The sequence below is a fragment of the Chlorocebus sabaeus genome, chromosome 21 (assembly GCF_047675955.1).
Source record: "Chlorocebus sabaeus isolate Y175 chromosome 21, mChlSab1.0.hap1, whole genome shotgun sequence".
NCBI classification, from domain to species: Eukaryota; Metazoa; Chordata; class Mammalia; order Primates; family Cercopithecidae; genus Chlorocebus; species Chlorocebus sabaeus.
Window position 1 is genome coordinate 115,125,048 of NC_132924.1, and position 20,789 is coordinate 115,145,836.

Sequence of the window (20,789 nt, forward strand, 5' to 3'; positions counted from 1 at the left end):
GCGGTTTTTGCCACTGAAAGTTATTAAAAGTAGGCCGGGCACAGTGGCTCACACCTGTAATCCCAGCACTTTGGGAGGCTGGTCATGAGTTCAGGAGTTCAAGACCAACCTGACCAACATAGTGAAACCCCATCTGTACTAAAAATACAAAAATTAGCCAAGCGTGGCGGCACATGCTTGTAATCCCCGTTACTCAGGGGGCTGAGGCAGGAGAATCACTTGAACCCAGGAGGCAGAGGTTGCAGTGAGCCAAGATTGACCCACTGCACTCCAGCCTGGGCAACAAAGCGAGACTCCATCTCAGAAAAAGAAAGAAAGAAAGAAAGTTATTAAAAGTAATGACAAAAACTGCAATTACCTTTGCACCAACCTAATATTTATATTGTTAATAATAAGACCCACTCAATGAAGCTGGTGAGGATGAAGCCACTGATATCCAGGTCTGGCTTCACTGAATATAAAACAAATAGCCAAGAGTCCCACGAAAGCAGATTTCTGAGTCCAAAGCTCCAGTGGTTTAATTCAATAAGTATGTGCTGAGATCTATGAATTGCGTTTCGTAGCATGTGATGTGCTACAAAAAGACTGCTAGGGGACCCTGAGGCCCAGTGTGTGGGTGGGTACGTCACTGTTTGAAAAGTGGAGAAAGTGAAGGCAGAAGCCACAAAGGCAAGACTTGAATATGCACAGGTATAAGGCAGAGCCAGCAAGTTGGAGAACGGCAGAACATTTTTATGAAGTTGGTAGGGGTCATCGGAGCAGTACTTAGGGAAGTTCCTACATCATGGCTGGCCAGGTTCCCCACGTGTACCCCGTGTGGGATACAATTCTGACTCAGATGTGGCTGATACTCTCTTTATTCTAATTCTCCATACCCCACCTATCCCATTGTTTCTAACCCTGCGTGATCTGGAGCCCTCTGTTTCTGATGAAAGGTTATCTTTGTCGAGTTTCCTGGTTTCTACCTCCATTTCCTCACAAAAGGCATCCCTGGCAAGCCCACTTCTCTCAAGATTCTGCGTGATGTGACCCGCTGTCTTCTCACATCCTTGACAGCCAGACCCATGTAGGCTGATCTGTTTCTGTTTTCTTATGTTCCTTTTCTTGCCCTTTATGTAGACATATGGGTTCCTACCTGCCTTTTGTCTATTGTGTATAAGAACTGGAGTTCCCCTAGACCAAATCCTCATTCTGTTGCCTACCCCACCCTCCTCACCAGCATTCTTTAGCTCTTTAACTCTTACACTGGTGTGATTATCATAAAGGAGGCTATTTACTGAGACATACAAAGGACCATAATGTTCCATAACAAGCAACATTTATTTGCTGCTTGTAAGAGGTGTGAACCCACCATTAAACAGTGAGTATATCTTTTGTGTCAAGTTCTAAGCTAAGCATTGTACAAAATATAAATATCACTTAGATGAATATAAAACAAGCTTCTTGCTCTCAAAAGTCTACAATGTAGTTAAGAAGTTGTATCTGGCTGGGCACGGTATCCCATGCCTGTAATCGCATCACTTTGGGAGGCTGAGGTTGGTGGATCACTTGAGGTCAGGAATTTAAGAACAGCCTGGCCAACATGAAGAAACCACCTCTCTACTAGAAATACACAAATTAGCCAGGTGTGGTGATGCGTACCTGTAATCCCAGCTACTCAGGAGGTTGAGGCAAAAGAATCGCTTGAACCTGGAAGGCAGAGTTTTCTAGCCTGGGTGGGTGATAGAGCAAGACTCCATCTCAAAAAAAAAAAAAAAAAAAAAAAGAAGGTGTACCTTGAATCCATCTTTCAGGTTGAAACAAAAACAATGCTGTTATTATCTGAAGAAAGATGAGAATAAGGGGAAGTTGAAATGTCCTCTTTAAGTCCTCTCAATTTATGTTCCAACAGCTATAGTTGTCATGTGATTCTGAAATTGTAGAAAACACTGAGGTGTACCGGTCTAATATCCTGAAATGTAATCTTACTCCTTCCTCCCCTCTCTCAGTGGGAATGACATAGGAGGGAAGGAGGGACTCCCTGGGTGTTTCTTCCTATCCTATTACCATGCATCTTATGTCTGCAGTCTCTCCCTGGCTTTGTCTTTGAGGAGTGCTTAGGAAATGGCAAGACTGACGTTGAGGGTTGGGCGTTGAGTGCATGAGGTCATGAGTTCCGGGTGTTGATTGTCATCATCCATGTCAATATGAAGAGAACAATTTTTGGAAGTTTTCCAAGTGCTGGGAAGGTGTGCAAATTCCACTAATTTCTCTTCTCATTCTACATTTCTCTAATAAGCCAATAACATTATTTAGGGCCTGTTCAGGTCATCTGTCACCATGCAGCTCCAGTATCTGTGTGAGTTGCATTCTCAGTAAGTGTCTGTTTGCTGTCTTATATATTTGTGTGGGACATACAGATTATATTTATATTTTACAGCTATATCGAGCTTACGTGGCCTTCCCAGACTTTTTCCGTAATTCAACAACCAAGTGGTGGAAGAGGGAAATAGAAGAACTATACAACAATCCACAGAATCCAGAGAGGAGCTTGAAGTTTGATGGCCTGTGGATTGTAAGTGTGTGTGTGTGTGTGTGTCTGTGTACCTGTGGCACTTGTCTTTCTTTGTGTGCCTGAGTATATGTACCACTGACCTTCAGTCAAGAGGATAGTCATTGTCCAAGGAAGACTTTGGACACATCAGACACTTCCTCCTCTCGGGAGGGGAACAGCCTGATAGCCCTCAGACCTTATACCAGACCTGACGTTCCTACTATAAAACCTCTGAGGCAATTGACTAGGAATTTCTTGGAACTTTCGCTGCCTCATGCCCACCTTGAGAGAGATTTTTTTTTTTCACCCTCTAGCCATTTGTTCTGCAGGGGTGAATTAATCTTTCTAGCCAGTTATCACTAGGATTTGATGAAGCTCCCAGGGCTGGCATCTACAGGGGTTACTGGATGTTGAACAATTTATTCACTGCTTCCTTGGCTCAGAATTGGCCGGACGTAATTATCTTAAAAAGTAAGGTATGTCTGTGTTTGGTATTTCTAGGATATGAATGAACCATCAAGCTTCGTGAATGGGGCAGTTTCTCCAGGCTGCAGGGAGACCTCTCTGAACCGCCCTCCCTACATGCCGTGTAAGAAGCCTTGGCCTCCTTGTTTGGCAGAGCCATGATCGGAAGAAGGATTACACTGGAGGAGCCCCAAGGCCAGGGGTGTGCCTGGATAGCTCAGGGCACAGCCTTAAGGCTGCTGTGGTTTACTGGGGACCAGAGACAAAAGCTCTGCACATGCTTCACCCAGCTGGGCATGTGCAAGTGACTAGACTCATTGCACAAATTTCTTGAATTTGTCCAGAAATCACTTAGCAGTGCTCATGCCACCAAAGGGTTCTCACACTTAGGCTTGTTAGTTTTTTAGGCTTATGTGAATTCCATCACAGGAATTTTTTGGTATCATCAATGGGCGGAAATTATTAGCTTGTCATTATTGTGGAGCTGATGGACTTTGGAATTATACTTGGGTTCATATCTTAGCTCCAGAAATTATTCTCTCTAGGAGTTTTGTGACTTTTCACAGATTATGCGATATTTCCAAATTTCGGTTTGCTGTACTGTAAAAGATAGATAATGAGGTCTTCTTCATAGAATTATAAGAATTACATGAAATAATTGACACATCAAAAGTCAAAATCAGAGTCTGTCATGTAGTGTTTGACAGCTGTACGTTCTTCCTGATACCTCTGCTTTCTTCAGTGAACTTGATGTTGGAAACACTGCAGGTGCCATAGCAACTCAGAGCTGGGGGCTCTGTGCTCATGTCTCTGGGAAGATGGAGAGTGACCCAGGCAGGACTCAAGTCAGTCTTAAGATCCAATGTCTAATCCCTTGAGGAGAGGTCAGGGATAAACAGAATCAGGGCTGGATTTCACCTCACCAGTTCTTCCTCCTCAGATTTGGAGTCCAGGGACAGGGGCCTGAGCAGCAAGACCCTGTGCATGGAGAGTCAGCAGATCCTCCCAGACGGCTCCCCGGTGCAGCACTACAATGTGCACAACCTGTACGGGTGGTCCCAGACCAGACCCACATACGAGTGAGTCTCTGCCTTCTCCAGCTGTCTCAACCTGGAGGGATTGCCAGGGACTGACATAGGCACCCTAGTTTTCTTTCATTCCCATTCCAGGGGTTAAGAAGATTCTCATGACAACCGTGTAATGATTCTTATTAAACAAATGCTCATTGACGTGGAGCCAGGCCCTCTGATGAAAAGGAGGGTGACAGATTTAAATAAGACATGGTCCCACCAGTGAAAAACTTAATGATCCTGGTGGGAACGACACACATGGAGACACCATAATGATCACACAGGGCAGCCGGCGGTGCAATAGCTTTAGTTACAGGAGGTGAAGGGAACACAGAGACTGGGCATCTCTCCCCTTTATTTCAAAGTGAATCATCTTTGGAGACTTTTTTTATTTTTGGCCATTCTTGGTGGAGGGTAATTGGTATTCTACTGAATTAGCACAGTCCCGCTTTGCAAGCTCAACGAATGGTATGAATTCTTCTAAGGACAGCCTTATGATCTTCACTGTGTTCCTCCTCAAATATAGAAAACTAAGTACTGAGCAAGCCAATAGCAAGATTTAGTGATTTCTTTCTATTTTTGGGGCACTTCAGTGAGATCACTACAGTGAAGTTCTTTGTAAAGCACTGTGAGAACACATGACTCGTTATCTCCATTATCTGGGGATCAGTGGAGCCCCCATTGCAGCTCAGATTCCCATGTTCCCTCCAATCACGCAGCAAACATTGACTAGGCTCAAGGGCTCTGGGAGCAGAAGCTCTGTGGCCTTTGCTCCCTTGGCCGTGCCCTCAGTTCACCTCCTGTTGCCCTCCAACCAGAGCCATGCAGGAGGTGACGGGACAGCGAGGGGTCGTCATCAGCCGCTCCACATTTCCCTCTTCTGGCCGCTGGGCAGGACATTGGCTGGGAGACAACACGGCCGCATGGGATCAGCTGAAGAAATCTATCATTGGTGCGTGGCTCCTTCCCAGGGCCTGTGCCGGTAGGGCAGGGAGTTGGGATCCTTGGGGAAGAGGTGAGGAGGCGGGTGGTGAGAGCCTGGTGTGACACTGCTGTGCTTCTCATTGCAGGCATGATGGAGTTCAGCCTCTTCGGCATATCCTATGTGAGTGTCCTTGGGATCCTCCTAAGCACCAAGAAGGTGGGGACATCTTTCAGAAATCATCAGCAGGCTTGTTTTATTTCCTCTTGTTTCAGACAGGAGCAGATATCTGTGGGTTTTTTCAAGATGCTGAATATGAGATGTGTGTTCGCTGGATGCAGCTGGGGGCCTTTTATCCCTTCTCAAGAAACCACAACACCATTGGGACCAGGGTAGGACAATGGCTCCTACCTCCCGTGTTTCACTTGAAACACAATCTCCATTTCTGATCTAAAGTTAATGGAGTCTGATTTTCTGCGATATCTTTAAAAATTGTTTTTTCTTTTGAGACAGGGACTGACTCTGTTGCCTAGGCTGGATCGTGCAGTGTCCCAATAATGGCTGACTACAGCCTCAATCTCTGGGGCTCAAGAGACTCGCCCACCTCAGCCTCTTGAATAGCTGGGACTGCAAGCACATACCAATGTGCCCAGAACATTATTGTGTTTTGTACAGATGGGATCTTGCCATATTTCCCAAGCTGGTCTTGAACTCCTAGCCTCAGCCTCTGAAAGTGCTAGGATTACAGGCATGAGCCACTACACCCTTAAAAATTATTAAGCGCTGTGGCCTCAGTGAACCATATTCCTCTGTGTTTTTTAGATTATTATTATATTTTGTTCTTGCTGTTTAGGCAGAATTGTACCAAATGTACCCAAAAAGAATGTCTTACAGTGAAATTTCGTTAGCTGTCCTAGGAGAACTACAGTAACCTTTTCCAGTCTGTTAAGAATGTTCTCTGGGCCTCATGTATGGTTATATTTTGTTTAGCTGTGAGTGATCTTCAACAGGAATATGCTTTCTTAAATCTCCTAGAAATTTCAGGGTGACCTCCCAACACTGTTCTCTTTCTCCTTTAGAGACAAGACCCTGTGTCCTGGGATGCTGCTTTTGTGAATATTTCCAGAAATGTCCTGGAGACCAGATACACCCTGTTGCCATATCTGTATACCTTGATGCATAAGGCCCACACGGAGGGCGTCACTGTTGTGCGGCCTCTGCTTCATGAGTGAGTGTCCAGCAGGGATCCCGATGACTAATGGATGACTTACTGCATTCTATATGGTGGGAGTTGAATTCTTCCAAATTAAAGACATGATTGCTTTTTGACGTGAGCTCTTCAGGTGAAGACCATACTTCGTTACTGTCTTTAGCATAGTGCTATACGTGCCATAGGTCGTTAATGAAAGGCTATTTATTGAATGAACAAAACTGAAATGATGCAGTACAGCATGGAATAATTTCTTTCTAATTTGGCTGTGCAAAGACCTATCTACCTTTTGTAGCAGTTTGGTTATATCTCCAGGTCACAGGAGAAGGATTTCAGGAAGAGATTTGACGGAAAAAGGCCATCCTTGCATTTAAAATGTGACATGGTTAAGAAATATGGTTAAGTATTTTACAGGACGGAACACATCTACATCTGAGCATTTTAGGCACATCCCATGGGAAGAGCAGAGGCTGGGTGCTCCTGATGAAGCTAGGCCTAGGGAAAAAGCAAGGAAGACTCAGGGGCAGCTGGATTTCCGACTTGGGTCTGAACTTGAGGAGCTTCTTCAGAGTCTCGGGCTGGGGCTCTGTTGGGCTCTGTTGGTCACCTTCATTTCCCTTTCCAGGTTTGTGTCAGACCAGGTGACATGGGACATAGACAGTCAGTTCCTGCTGGGCCCAGCCTTCCTGGTCAGCCCTGTCCTGGAGCGCGTGAGTATGGAGGCCTCCGATGGGGGGAGGATCCCAGCTGTGAGGCTTGGGGAAAAGGACGAGGAGAGAGGCCTGAGCTGGTGGAGGTCATAAGACATGGTTTCTTATTCTCCCTGTGTCTCTTCCTCCCCTTCTGAGCTGAAGTCCATCACTTAGGTGTTGTGGGCCTCAGCTCCTTCATCTTTAAAATGAGCCTAACAACTCTGGTTCATAGGATGATCAAGAAGAAAACACCTCATAGTGTATTAAATGACACAATCATTTCTTCGTTAACTAAAATAAGGAATAGAAGGTCAGATGGGGGCAGTATTGTAAAGAATTCATAACAATCTCCTAGCACTATTACAACTCTTCAGAAGGATTACTTGGCAATGTGTGTACTCGTACTGCTGCTGGCTAACCCTCCCTTCCTGTGCAGCAGCACCTCCCAGTAGTAAAAGGCATTTCTTTACTTCTGTTGTTGATTGGGCTTCTGATTAAAATACCAGTTAATTGCACCTCCCCAAAATCTTTTTTTTTTTTTTTTTTTTTTTTTTTTTTTTTTTTTTTTTTTTTTTTTTGAGACAGAGTCTTGCTCTGTCATCCAGGCTGGAGTGCAGTAGCACTATGTCAGCTCAGTGCAACCTCTGCCTCCCAGGTTCAAGTGATTCTTCTGCCTCAGCCTCTCGATGTAGCTAGGACTACAGGCGCCCACCACCATGACCGGCTAATTTCTTTTTTTTTTTTTAGTAGAGTCAAGGTTTCACCATGTTAGCCAGGATGATCTTGATCTCCTGGCCTCAGGATCCACCCTCCTCAGCCTCCCAAAGTGCTGGGATTACAGGCGTGAGCCACCCCATGCCCAGCCCCCAAATCTGATTGTACCCACAAAATTTTTTTCTGCCCCAGACACAACCTCAGTTGTTTGTCTCTTTAAGAGTGAATGGCGTAAGCCTATTTCTATAAGCAAATATTAATTTTTTTTGTTCCCGAAGTCCTGGATACCAAAGTGCTTTATGAATGCCACTTGTTTTGGGTAGACAAATCTCCCCTGTTTGAAAAAGAAAAAGGAGTGGAAGGTTTCCCCAATAGCCGACCTCCTGAGAGATGAAAGCAAGTGGGCCCAAGGCCATCACATTTATTTAACCTCTTTCCTAAGCAGTTTGGTTTCTCTCTCCTGGAAAATGGTGCCCACTGTCTTACCTTGTTTGTGTTTCATTTTAGAATGCCAGAAATGTCACTGCATATTTCCCTAGAGCCCGCTGGTACGATTACTACACGGTAAGTTTTTCTGAATGTTTATACAACATGGGAAAATGGTAGAGAAAACAAAGGCTTTAGATCTGGTAGACCTTAGGTCAAATGCTGGATCTGTAACCCACCTGCTGTGTGGTCTTAGATAAGTCACTTTAACCCTTGTAACCTCAGTTTTCTCACCTCCAAGTGGAGTAAGACCACTTCCCTCATAGAACCGTTGTGTAGTAACACATAAAGCATCTCACTCAGGGTCTGGATTTTTGTGGGTGTTCTCTTTGTGTTAGTTTTTAATATTTCCTTATATCACTGCTATTTACTACATTTTGTAAAGGCAGATGCTAGCAAACATTTGAGATTGTGTTGAAAACTATAGGTTTTGTTTTTAATGTTTATATATTTGCCTGCTGTAAGTTCGTAAGCATAGAGGCCTTTTTGTCTCTGTCTTTTTATTAAATATCTCCTTCCATCGCATAGATGCTCAAAGAAGGGTGATGCACGTAATTACCTAAGGCACACAAGTGATTAGACAATGTGCAAAACACACACAGAGGTGTGGGACCCAACCCTTGTGAGTCTAAGCAGTGCAAGTACATTTAGAAATGAGGCAGCAATGAAGAGCTCCTTGCCGCATAGTTTCATTGCTAGTATGATTCCCAAAGACTCAGCTGAGAAGTCAGGGTCTTCCAGGGCAGCTCTGGGGTGGTGGTCTCTTGCTGGGACCCTGAGAACTCAGACCCTGATTCTTGGGGTAGAATCAAAGAAGGCATTTCCTTGGTCCCTAATGAGGCCTCTTCTGACTTTCTGAGAACAAAGTTGAGGGCTGGCAACATAGCAAAGGGGTGCAAACAGGGTTACAAGAAGCAGAGCATGTGCTGGCCCCTTTCATCCAAGGGGATTGCAGTGAGATTAGGTGAAAACTGGAGAAGGATGTACAATTTTGTTCCTTCTCTTCTCAGTCCATTGGAGCCCAAATCCTCCCCACTGCTCTAGACTCCCCTTCCTGTTGCTAGTCTGGATCTGCCCTTAGGGTGGTAACATGTTAAGGCTCTGCTATGTGCTCCCCAGCCAGGTCTTCCCTAGGAAGAGTGGCCAGCTTTCTTTAAGTGAGACTGGCCTTTGTCCTGAGTGTGCATGTTGAGTCTCTCATTCAGTAACAGAAGATGTCTTTGGTTGAAGAGGGAAAGACACAAGAAATCATGGTGAAAGCTGTTTAGAAAAAGATGAAATTTTGATGTTTAGTTAAAATGAAGATGAATTTTATAGTTAGGATTAATGAAGAAGTGTCACCTTAATTAATCTTGCCAAGTTTGGATACCTATTACTCGTTCTAGAGCACAAGCTGGCAAACTGTGGCCTACAACCATCTGATTGTTCGCTGATTTGTACATAAAGTTTTATTGGAACACAGCCATGCATATTTGTTTACATGTTGTCAACAATAATTGCTTCTTACCTGTAAAGTAGCAGCTCTCAAATGAGAGGATTTTGTCTACAGGGGACATTTGGCAGTGCCTAGAGATATTTTTTGTTGTCACAACAGGGTGGGGGTGAGGAGGCGATGCTGTTGACATCTGAGGATTCTGCTGAATATCAAAAGGCACAGATAGCCCCATCACCAGAGAAGTGTCTGGCCCTAAATCTCAATCGTGCTGAGACTGAAAAGCCCTGCTCTAGTTGACAACATGTAGGATGGAAGGATGGTCCCTTAGGTTAGGTTTCTGATTCAGGTGAGAGAGTAGCACCTCTTTCTGTCACACATCAGGCAGATGTAGTTTGTACGGTGGAGGCAGAGGCATAGACCCTAACAAGATATGATAGCAGCCTTGTGAGATTTCATGCAGCACTGGGTGAACGCAGAATGAATAATGGCAGGTATGTGGCGAAGGGTGATGAGCAGGCATAAGTTCAGAGGGGAGGATGAGATGTCTGGCAGGATGCATTGTTCAGGGAGGGGCCTGTTTTCTCCTTCGTCATCTCTTACCTTCTTCTGCCCACAGGGTGTGGATATTAATGCAAGAGGAGAGTGGAAGACCTTGCCAGCCCCTCTTGACCACATTAATCTTCATGTCCGTGGGGGCTACATCCTGCCCTGGCAAGAGCCTGCACTGAACACCCACTTAAGGTGAATGACAGGACTCAGGTTTTCCTTTACATGTCAGTTAGCTCAACAGTCTGTAATGACGTCCACTAAAACGTAAGCATCAGTCTCAAGCCCGCATGCAATTTTACTCAACACTTGTTGTTCTTTGTGCTTGTTTGTACTTTAACCTTTTTCAGACTCTACCCTCTTTGACTAATTATTAACAGTTCTTTTATGTCTAAGGGAGTGAGATGATAGGTCTAAGAGTGTCCTCTTTCAATCTCACGATTGAAATGGAAGTCAAAATAGGAGCAGCCATGATTCATAATAGTTTTAGTATACTATTGGGTCTAATTGAAGCTTTCCTAAGAAAACTATTGCTGAAAAATTGTTTATTCCTCTATAAGATGTTAAAATTCTAGATCAAAGTCTATGTATCAATCAACCATAAGTAACATCCAGTGAATGCTTGCCCTGTGCCTAGAGCTATATGAATATGGGCATTTCCATGTGGAAATTATGTATTTTTTCTTAGCAAAAGGAAAACATAAATTCTGTGAGGTTAGTAGTGTTACCACCATTTATTTCATAGATGAGCAAAAAGGCTAAGTGATTTGCTCAGAGTCACACAGCTAGTAAGTACATGAACGTGGACTAAAATTCACATCTCTCTGGTATCAGTACTAAAATTCTTAGACTCCCTATTCATTTGATTCCAAAGATTTAAAGAAAAATGAAGGACTTAAGACATTTGAAAGTAGAACTCCCTCTACATGTTTTGGATATTAGGTCACGAAAACAGAAAGATTTCAGCATCAGGATTTTCCTTTCAAAAGGTAAAGAAAGAACCCAGTTAGTTTGGTTGTCGTTACTTTAAGAGCCTTAAAGGAGAATCCTCTTGATTCATTCACTAATTCATTTGTTCATGATATGAAGTCATATAGCCAGATGGAGACAGAATTAGAACTAAGTCACAAGTCTTTTGAATTCTAGTATGCAGTCTTTATCCCCCAAAGCACTTCCCTTTGCTGCTTTATGTTTGTATATAAACTCTTGGTGTGTGGCTGTGGCTTTGCTTTTAGCTAATGCTTCTCTCCCACCTCACTGCAGCCGCCAGAAGTTCATGGGCTTCAAAATTGCCTTGGATGATGAGGGAACTGCTGAGGGCTGGCTCTTCTGGGATGATGGGCAAAGCATTGGTGAGTAGGGGTCACCTGGGATTCATGCTGATGGCGCTGACTACATTCCTGGATTATCTTACAGGCCTGCTTTCACCTTTTCCCTGTTAAAACAGTTTTGCATTTTAAAACATAATCACTTGTTAATTCAAGTGTATAATCCACATTGGACATGATCTTTATTCCTCATGTAAATGAAACTCAGTTCTGAATCATCTCCCATTATGCAACTGTTGTAATCCACTGTAGAAGGTAGCAATATGGGAGCCATGGGGAAAGTTTACCTGTAGCCAGCTGAGATAAAATTTCAGAGGATTTATGATCAAGGACACGTTGCCTAATTACATGGTTTACTGTCCCAGTGAGAGGGGTAATACCTCTATCAGTTGTATTTTTTATGGGATATTTTCTATTAGGAGTTTATAGGAATTGGTAAACTCTCAGGAGGATTGCTCAAGAAATTATTAGCTATTTCTAGACAAGTGCTGTCCAACAGAACTTTCTGCAGTGATGACAATGTTCTGTATCTTCTGCTGTTCAATATTGTATCTACTAGGCATATGTGGCTATCGAGCACTTGAAATGTGTGACAAGTGCATCTGAAGAATTGAATTTTTAATTTTGTTCAATCTTAACAAGCTTAAGTTTAAACAGTTACATTTTACTAAGTGACTACTCTCTTAGCACAGTTGTAAGGGATAGCCAGTGGCAACTGACTGAGTGGTGAGTCATTTAGAAAGGGGCCAGCACGACCGGGCTCAGTGGCTCATACCTGTAATCCCAGCACTTTGGGAGGCTGAGGCGGCCAGATCACCTGAGTTCGGGAGTTTGAGACCAGCCTCACCAACATGGAGAAACCCCGTTTCTACTAAAAATACGAAAAAATTAGCCGGGTGTGGTGGCACATGCCTGTACTCCCAGCTACTAGGGAGGCTGAGGTAGGAGAATTGCTTGTACCCGGGAGGTAGAGGTTGCAGTGAGCCGAGATGGCACCATTGCACTCCAGCATGGGCAACAAGAGTGAGGCTCCATCTCAGGAAAAAAAAAAAAAAGAAAGAAAGAAAAAGAAAGGGGCCAGCACACAGGGAAGAGTGTGACAGCCACGAGGGCAGGGTGTAGGATGGGAATACTTGAAAGCAAATGGTTGACTAGTTCCCCTTCACTGGCTGTGCTGAACTCCATATTCTTCCTGGGCCTGTGGCACACATTTAGGATAAAGGACAAAGAAGCCTTTTCTTTGATCATCTTTGTTCTCTGGAGATCACATTTTTAAGTTTGCCTAATACCTCAAGATAAACCCACCAAGACACCAGTGTCGGTGTTTATGTATGTATGTGCATATAAATGTGTGTGCAGACATGTGTATATACAGCAAAAGAAAGCTGGAAATTCTGCGCTGATTAGGAAGATGCTGGGAATAGTAGACCACAAGGAAGAGAAGTGACTTAAAAATGGTGTCAGGAAACTGTGTTGTATGAAGTGACTCTGTCACACAGATGCATCTATACACATTCATTTCAAACATTTTGTGCAAACTGAGTATGGGTGCAGGGTTTGATTAAGTCCTCTCCATAAAGAGGACTTACATTTTAAAATAGAACACTCAAAAGACAGAAAATAAAAACGAAGATAAGCCTTACTCTCTCAACAAGGAACTTGGAAGTCTACTTCTCCAAGACAAGTAGAAAATTAGAAGAGCATTTACATATTCTATAGCATAGAGTTCTACAGCACAGGCCCAGGCCATGTTTATCTTGTTGTCTGTTTGCAGATACCTATGGGAAAGGACTCTATTACTTGGCCAACTTTTCTGCCAGCCAGGTGAGTGTGACTGATATGAAGTGAGATTAAGATTCCACTGGCTTAGGAGGATGCTGAATATCATAAGCGCATAAAATACCACCTAGAAATTCTTCATTGCTCACCTTGCTAATTCACATTCTTCTACTTCTCTAGACTTCTGGTGGAAATTTACTATGCTCCCAGGAGGCTTTCTGCAATTAAACCTATCCTCATCTCATCAGTAATAATCATTAGTCCAGTTTACCATGTTACAGATGGATGGGCTGTTTCTGTTATCTAGCCCTTGTTCCTAAGTTACCTTGGAATGGTCGGCACATTTTGTGATTCCTCCACCTGTAGAATATAAGTATCTTGACAGTTGAGACTTTTGTCTCCTATAGAGTTCAGGGCAATGCAAAAGACCCTGCAGCTACTTGTCAATGCAAAGTGGATGGGAGTTGGCAATAGGAGACAGAGTGATGAAATCATGGTTTCCGTGATCCAAAGACACAAGATGGTGACTCTGAAGTTGTCTTACTTTATGATCTACATTTGTGCCTAAAAAGAGGTTAGAAAAAATTTGAACTAATTCTGCTATTATCTTTTTTTTTAATCTCCAATTCGACAGAATACGATGCAAAGCCATATAATTTTCAACAATTACATCACTGATACAAATCCTTTGAAACTGGGCTACATTGAAATCTGGGGAGTGGGCAGTGTCCCCATTACCAGTGTCAGCATATCTGTGAGCGGCATGGCCATAACACCCTCCTTCAACAATGACCCCACGACACAGGTTTGTGACTGGCGAAAAGTGCGAATGGTATTTTCCACCCTTAATATGCCTAGTGCAGTGCCTGACTGCTTCCCTTCCAAATGATGCCCTCTCCTACCAGGCCCTCCGGGAATCCCTGAGTTTTCAGTGTGTTAGGAATGGACCACGTGGAGATGAATGAAAAATCATGGTTTATCATCATTTGGAATGCATGGCCTGGATTCTTACTTTCTATGTTTGTCTCCTTGTCTGCAAACCTATGTAAAACTTTGTCTTGACTCTCTCACCTCTGCCTCAGAGATCAACTTTCCAAATAGGTTGAACTATCATATTTTACGAAATATGATACCAAATATATCAAATATGCTTCATTATTTCATGTGCCACAAAGAAAGAAAAAAGGATGACAAAACTATGATAGAATGCTTCCTTATCACTCAATTTTTTTTTTTTTTTAAGACAGAGTCTTGCTCTGTTGCCCAGGCTGGAGTGTAGTGGCGTGATCTCAGCTCACTGCAAGCTCCGTCTCCCAGGTTCACACCATTCTCTTGCCTTAACCTCCCAAGTAGCTGGGACTACAGGTGCCCGCCACCACGCCTGGCTAATTTTTTGAATTTTTAGTAGAAACAGGTTTTCACCATGTTAGCCAGGATGGTCTCGATCTCCTGACCTTGTGATCCGCCTGCCTCGGCCTCCCAAAGTGCTGTGATTACAGGTGTGAGCCACCGCGCCCAGCCTCAGATTTTTATAATAAACTTATAGAAAGTTGTTGAAACTTCTTTAGACATAAATTTTTAGCTGTATGTTTCAATATTGTAAGTGATAATATGGAGGAAAGTGTTGAGTGGAGATATGTTGCTGATTCTGCCTCAAAGTAATTTAGAAGAGGTAGACCCTAAATGTGAAGAAGCACCAGAAATAGCTTAACCAATTTGTATCATATTTAAATTGTACGATTTACATTTGTGTTAAACTGTTTTATTATTTAAATAGTTTATTGTATTTATTATTATTGTGAAGAAAAATCTGTGTCAGTAAGATATTTCCTCTGTACTGCAAAAGGTGTTGGTGATTCAGCATTTATAAAAATCCTTCCACTAGTGTCTATGAAGTTTTTTCCTGAGCCACTGACACACTTTATATACATTTTTATCCCAGTGCTTTCTTGATCTTACTAACTCTTCCTTCCTGTAATAATCCTTAAATGTTTTCAGCCCATCCATTCATAACACAGTAATAGCAATGAAGCTTACACGGGCACAGACAATAATGATTATGCCATGAGTGCTGCCTGGCTCCCAGTATTCTATGGTTATCGATTACAAGACCATTCTGGTCGCATGAAAAATCTCTACCTTGGGATTAATGCAGTGTAGTGGTCCTGACACTTTATCATCCCGATGGTAAATGAAACTTTCTTCCTTGTGTGCTTACTTATTATTTTTTTTCCTGAACTTTTTTTCTTTCATAATCTTTCCTGATGATTAAACCTGAAACAAAAGTTTTCTTTCAGTTTTGCATTCTTTACATTTATTTCCTCATACTTGTGGTTTTCTTGTCAACAACTTCCCCAACTATGCCTTAAAGGACTTTGCCCAGTCCTGCTGCTGACCAGCTCATGGACAGATACGCAAGCTGATGAGGGCACATGCAGTGAAACCTTCTTGAGAGCATCTGCCTAGGAAGAAGCAGGAATAGTGAACTCTTGCTGGGCAAACACTGGGGTGGATAGAGGAATAGGAGAAGGAGGAAACAGAAGGGTGGTGCCAAGAAAAATCAGCACCTCCGTAGAATGGAAAAGAGGGTGTTCTCTCCAGTTTGTGCAGTTGTTTCTCTTCAGTGGTTGCATATTGAACTTTTTTTTTCTTTTTTTTGTTTTTGTTTTTACACTGAGTCTCACTCTATTGCCCAGGCTGAAGTACAGTGGTGCAATCTTAGCTCACTGCCATCTCCACCTCCCGGGTTCAAGTGATTCTCCTGCCTCAGCCTCCCGAGTAGCTGGGATTACAAGCACCCACCACCATGCCTGGCTAACTTTTGTATTTTTAGTAGAGCCGGGGTTTCACCATGTTGGCCAGGCTGATCTCAAACTCCTGACCTCAAATGATCCAACTGCCTGGGCCTCCCAGAGTGCTGGGATTACTGGTGTGAGCCACCACACCCGGCCCATCTCTACCATTTAATATTTTGAATGGTAAACATAAAATATTAAAATATAATTTAAATAAATCTTGAATTAGTTAAAGGCCATCTCTACCACTGAATATTCTTTGTACTCTAAAAAATTAGAACCACTTCTCTCATCTGAAACTTTGAGGGCAATCTTTTAACTAGACAGTACAATATAGAAGTATTAGGGGGTTATTTGGACCGTATACTTGCACCTAATTTATTTGCATGCAGTAAATTTCAATACCAGATGCCCAATTCTTTTCCTTTGGTTCCTAACAGGTATTAAGCATCGATGTGACTGACAGAAACATCAGTGTACATAATTTTACTTCATTGACATGGAGAAGCACTCCGTGAATTTTTAGAGCAAGATTCTAACTATGAACGACTTTGAAACTACTTCTACTTCATGCTCATAAAAATTATCGTGTGTTGCTAATTGGTTCATACCCACTGTTGGTGAAATATTTTTGTTAATTTTGTTGTATGTTTTGTGTGTGAACCCTAAAGGTTAAATCTTAGCCCTGTGGGATGGGCAGTTAGGGAGGTGTGGAAAATCTGTGCATTACCTGACTGTCTCTATGTGGTGAGTATGGTAGTGATTGTTCATCATATGACATTGACTGAAGATGAACTGGGTCCACGATGAAGTGTGTGTATGTCCATGTGTGTAATCATGGAATGGACCCCATTCTCTTGTTAAACACACAAGAAAAAGCTTTCCGTGGCAGTTCCAGGTCTTGAAGCTAATCAGCATCTCAAGAAAGTCTCCAGAAAGAACATCTGCTAGTTGATTATAGGCAGCAGGGGGAATAATACACCTAATTGGTTATTAGTGGGGGGAGGATGATAAGCAAAGAAAAGGCAAACACAAGGAAAGATCAGAGGAAACAGAAGATGATAGTAAAAGTGATCATAGTAAGAACATAATGTAAAATTATCAACAGCCTCATGGGGAGGAAAAAGGAAGAGTCAACTCACCTGAGAGAAGAGGGTCTTGAGAAATCTTTAGCATAAAGGGCTAGTGGTGAGATTGAGATCTGAGCAGGCAAAGCTGAAAGGAGAGTTTGGAGGTTAAAAATAATTTATTTTTGCAGTGGTGTGCTTTGAAGTGTGTAAATCTTATTTCTAATGTATATAACCACATTTCACATAAAAATATGCAATTTATATGGCGGATAAAAATAAAACAAGTGAATTTGCAAGTAATTTTGAATTTTGTGCTATTTTGAACATGAGTAATCTCTGTTTGGGGTTAAGGTAGTTGTTTAGCAAACTCTTATGAGTTTGTCTTTCCGATTCTCTTTGGCATCACAGAACCTGCAGCCAAATCCACCAATAGGATGAAAACCTTTATCATTGTCTTTTTCTTACATCTCTGCAAGGAGTCTCTTATAAGATGTAGGTTTGTGGAAGGGTCTATTGATTACTATTTTAATCTTCATAGCAATTGCTAAATTTAGGAAAATACCAACTCCGGTAAAAATAGGGGTTGCAACCCTCTTGCTTAAAATTCTATAGGGTTAAAATTTGAGATAAGGAAATTATATATTAATGTTCAACAGGAATATTAACTTTTGATGTTACCTGAAAATGGGTTGAAAATGAATGTGTTTGGAATGAGTGAGTCTACTTCCCTGTGTTTTCTTCTTTTCTTATGACCAGGAAGTCATTCGTTCTCCCTGCTCACTTATGTGTCAGCACCTGCATAAGGCTAGAGACAAACAATATTGTTAAATCATGTGATTATCACAATAAGGGGCGTTTGGATGAGGGCCTGAGCTAACTAGAAAACTGGTGAAATATGGAAAACCGGCCATAGGAATCCTTTGATCAAAAAAGTGGAAAACTTGTCAACTCTAACAAACTCAGGAAGGTCACAATGATGAAAACATTATTTACTTGATATTTAAGAAATATTTAATGTTACCATCAAGGATCTATTGGAATTTGGCTCTGGCTGCCACAAAGTGCTTAAGGAGAGGCATTCTGACTACGTAAATCTGACAGCCAAGGCCCTAGTGAGGCCAGTGGGGTTTTGGAGCATGTGAAGTGTCAGGGACCCCACTGACAGCCTAGTGAAACCTACAGAATTCCTCCTCACAACATTGTTTTTAAATGCATCAAGAAAAATGCATGCTATTTCAAAGAAAACTTACATTACAAGATACTTATCCAAACATCAAAGAGAAATTGATATAGTAACCCATGAGATGTGTTTTTTTCATTATCAAATTAAATGGAAAGATCCAACAGTGGAAGTAACAATGCCATAATTTCAATGTAATGATCAACATCAACAATATTTTGAGATATCCACTAAAATCTCATAATGTAATGTGGAAAGAGCTGTGATTCCATTTTTGACAAACTCATGCTCTGTGAAAACTACTGTGCTCTGTTGTCTACATTCATAACCTAACAAAATGCTAAATTTCAGCCAGAAATGTATGAAATACGGTTGGAACCAATATGGCTTGCCGGAGTTAACGCAGAGAGAGCTTGCTGATGTCACAGCCTGAATTTCCACCACAGTTTCATACTAACTCCCTCCCAAATTTGCACATGGGACCCATGATGAGGCCTGAAGAGATAACTGTGCATGCCTGAGGACTTTCTAGATCTCCCCTTTCTTTCACCAATCACCTGCTAATCCCAGCATCCATCCCCTAAGCCTTTTCTGATAAAAATACTTCCTTAAAGCTAGCACAGGAACACAGGTTTGAGCTGGACTCCTGTCTCCTGTGAGTCGACTTGCAATAAAAGCCTTTTCTTCAAAACCCTTTGTCAGAGTATTGGCTTCCAGCACATTGAAGAGTGAGCCCTTTTGCTCAGTAACACCCCCAGAGGTTGTTCCTCAGACCACACTCTGAGAACCACCTCTCATGGAACCATATCCATTTGTGGCCATCCCAGAGCAGCCCCTACAACGTGGACCTATGCTTACAACTCCTGGCCAGCTATTCAGGAAGAGGCTGGGGGCCTTCCTTTTCCACATATGCTCTGTTCTTCAGATCACATAATTTTACTTTCTTTCTTCATAGGTGTGCCAAAATAAAAAATAACACTCTCAAACTCTTTCACTTAAATAGGAAGACATCTATTCCTTTCTTATTAATGTTATAACATTAAATGTCATATATACCTACAAAGATAAGGTTTTGTTGGCCGTGGCAGATATCGTCAAGATCCCAACAATATTTCTTTGTTCTTATCATAGCAGCAGAGTCATTGAGAGTTTTGCACCTGGCCTTGGAGAATGGTGTTCTGGAAGTTAGGGGTGACTCATATTACAAGTTTCTGATGTGATGATTCCAACCAGCAGCTTGCTTTGACAACTGTTTGAGTTCCACCAAGAGCTAACTTTACTGTGCCTTCTTACCGATAGACAACTGGAAGATGTCGGGTCACGTGCCCGTCTCTACCCTTCAAAGTGGTTCTGTTATTTTCTCGTTGGTCAACACCAGTATGGTGATCCAGTATCTTCCAGGTAGTTAGCAAGAAGGGATGGTGAAGGTAGCTATTTTCTGCACTTTAGGAAACAGGTTATAGATTATCTGGGATTGCTGGTTACCACTATTACATAAAAGAAGTCACAAATGTGCATGGCATGTGGGGAGTTAAAGGTAAAATATCACACAAAGAATGGAAAGATCTTATGTAACAATAAATCTCCCTTCTTGATCTTGCCAGGATGTCTTCCCAATTTGAAATGAGATCTTGGTATGTTTCCCCTCTAACAAAGGCCACCTTGTATTGGGGCAAATGAAAAGCTGAATATGTCATTCCAGGAGTTCATAAATGCAGAAACCTAGTCTCTCTTTCTGTGTGTGTGTGTGTGTGTGTGTGTGTGCGTGCGTGCGCGCGCATGTGTGCTTTTCCATATACTGAGCATTTGAAGCAAACACAAAGGATTCGCCACTATGAACACTGTTATTTACAGTTCTTAGGTGCCACCAAAAGAGCCCTCTGTATCCTCATATATTACTGGCAGGAATGGGGTGTAAAATGATGCTGCCACATTAGAAAGCAGTTTTGTAGTCCTTCGAAAAGTTAAAGACTTCTCACATGACCCGTGATTCCACTCCTAGGTATGTTCCAGGCAGAATATTAAAAAAACACGCCAGCTCGTAGCAGCATTGTTCATAACAGGCAAAAAGTATCAACAACCTAGATGTATAGCAACTGATATGTGGATAAACCAAATGTGGTTCATCCATGCAGGGGATGCTATCCAGACATGGAAAGGAACAAACACTGATACCTGAAATGGCATTGATGAACTTTGAAAATATTATGCCAAGTAAAAGAAGCCAGACACAGATGGCCACATATTGTATGACTGCATTTATATGAAATGTTCACAATAGGCAAATCCATAAGGACAGAAAGTAGGTTAGTGGCTGCAGAAACGGGGGGAGATGGGAATGGAGAGTGACCACTAATTATTTTTTTGGGGTGTGACAAAAATATTCTGGAATTAGATAGTGGTGATAGTTTCAGAATTTTGTAATATTTTTAAAAAAAACACTGAATTGTATACTTTAAAAGAGTGAATCTTATGGCTTGGAAATTATATGTCAATTAAAAAATCCACTTTAGCTAGCTTAAGAAAACTTTTAAAAAGGTATTGGTGACTCAGTGAAACTCCAG

At 42.2% G+C, this 20,789-nt stretch overlaps 1 protein-coding gene across 2 annotated transcripts in view; it reads left to right on the plus strand.

Moving 5' to 3' along the window:
- Positions 1–17,524, plus strand: part of MGAM (maltase-glucoamylase) — a 138,215-nt gene extending 120,691 nt beyond the window's left edge. For both annotated transcript variants that reach the window (XM_073009419.1, XM_073009420.1), the window contains 14 exons: positions 2,420–2,554; positions 3,035–3,122; positions 3,939–4,077; positions 4,887–5,020; positions 5,139–5,173; positions 5,266–5,382; positions 6,070–6,218; positions 6,826–6,910; positions 8,114–8,170; positions 10,144–10,268; positions 11,337–11,425; positions 13,176–13,225; positions 13,815–13,985; positions 16,416–17,524. In XM_073009419.1, the coding sequence (XP_072865520.1) occupies positions 2,420–2,554; positions 3,035–3,122; positions 3,939–4,077; positions 4,887–5,020; positions 5,139–5,173; positions 5,266–5,382; positions 6,070–6,218; positions 6,826–6,910; positions 8,114–8,170; positions 10,144–10,268; positions 11,337–11,425; positions 13,176–13,225; positions 13,815–13,985; positions 16,416–16,493 (1,452 nt within the window). In that variant the 3' untranslated portion in view covers positions 16,494–17,524. The remainder of the gene's footprint in view (positions 1–2,419; positions 2,555–3,034; positions 3,123–3,938; positions 4,078–4,886; positions 5,021–5,138; positions 5,174–5,265; positions 5,383–6,069; positions 6,219–6,825; positions 6,911–8,113; positions 8,171–10,143; positions 10,269–11,336; positions 11,426–13,175; positions 13,226–13,814; positions 13,986–16,415) is intronic.
- Positions 17,525–20,789: the final 3,265 nt, after the last annotated feature.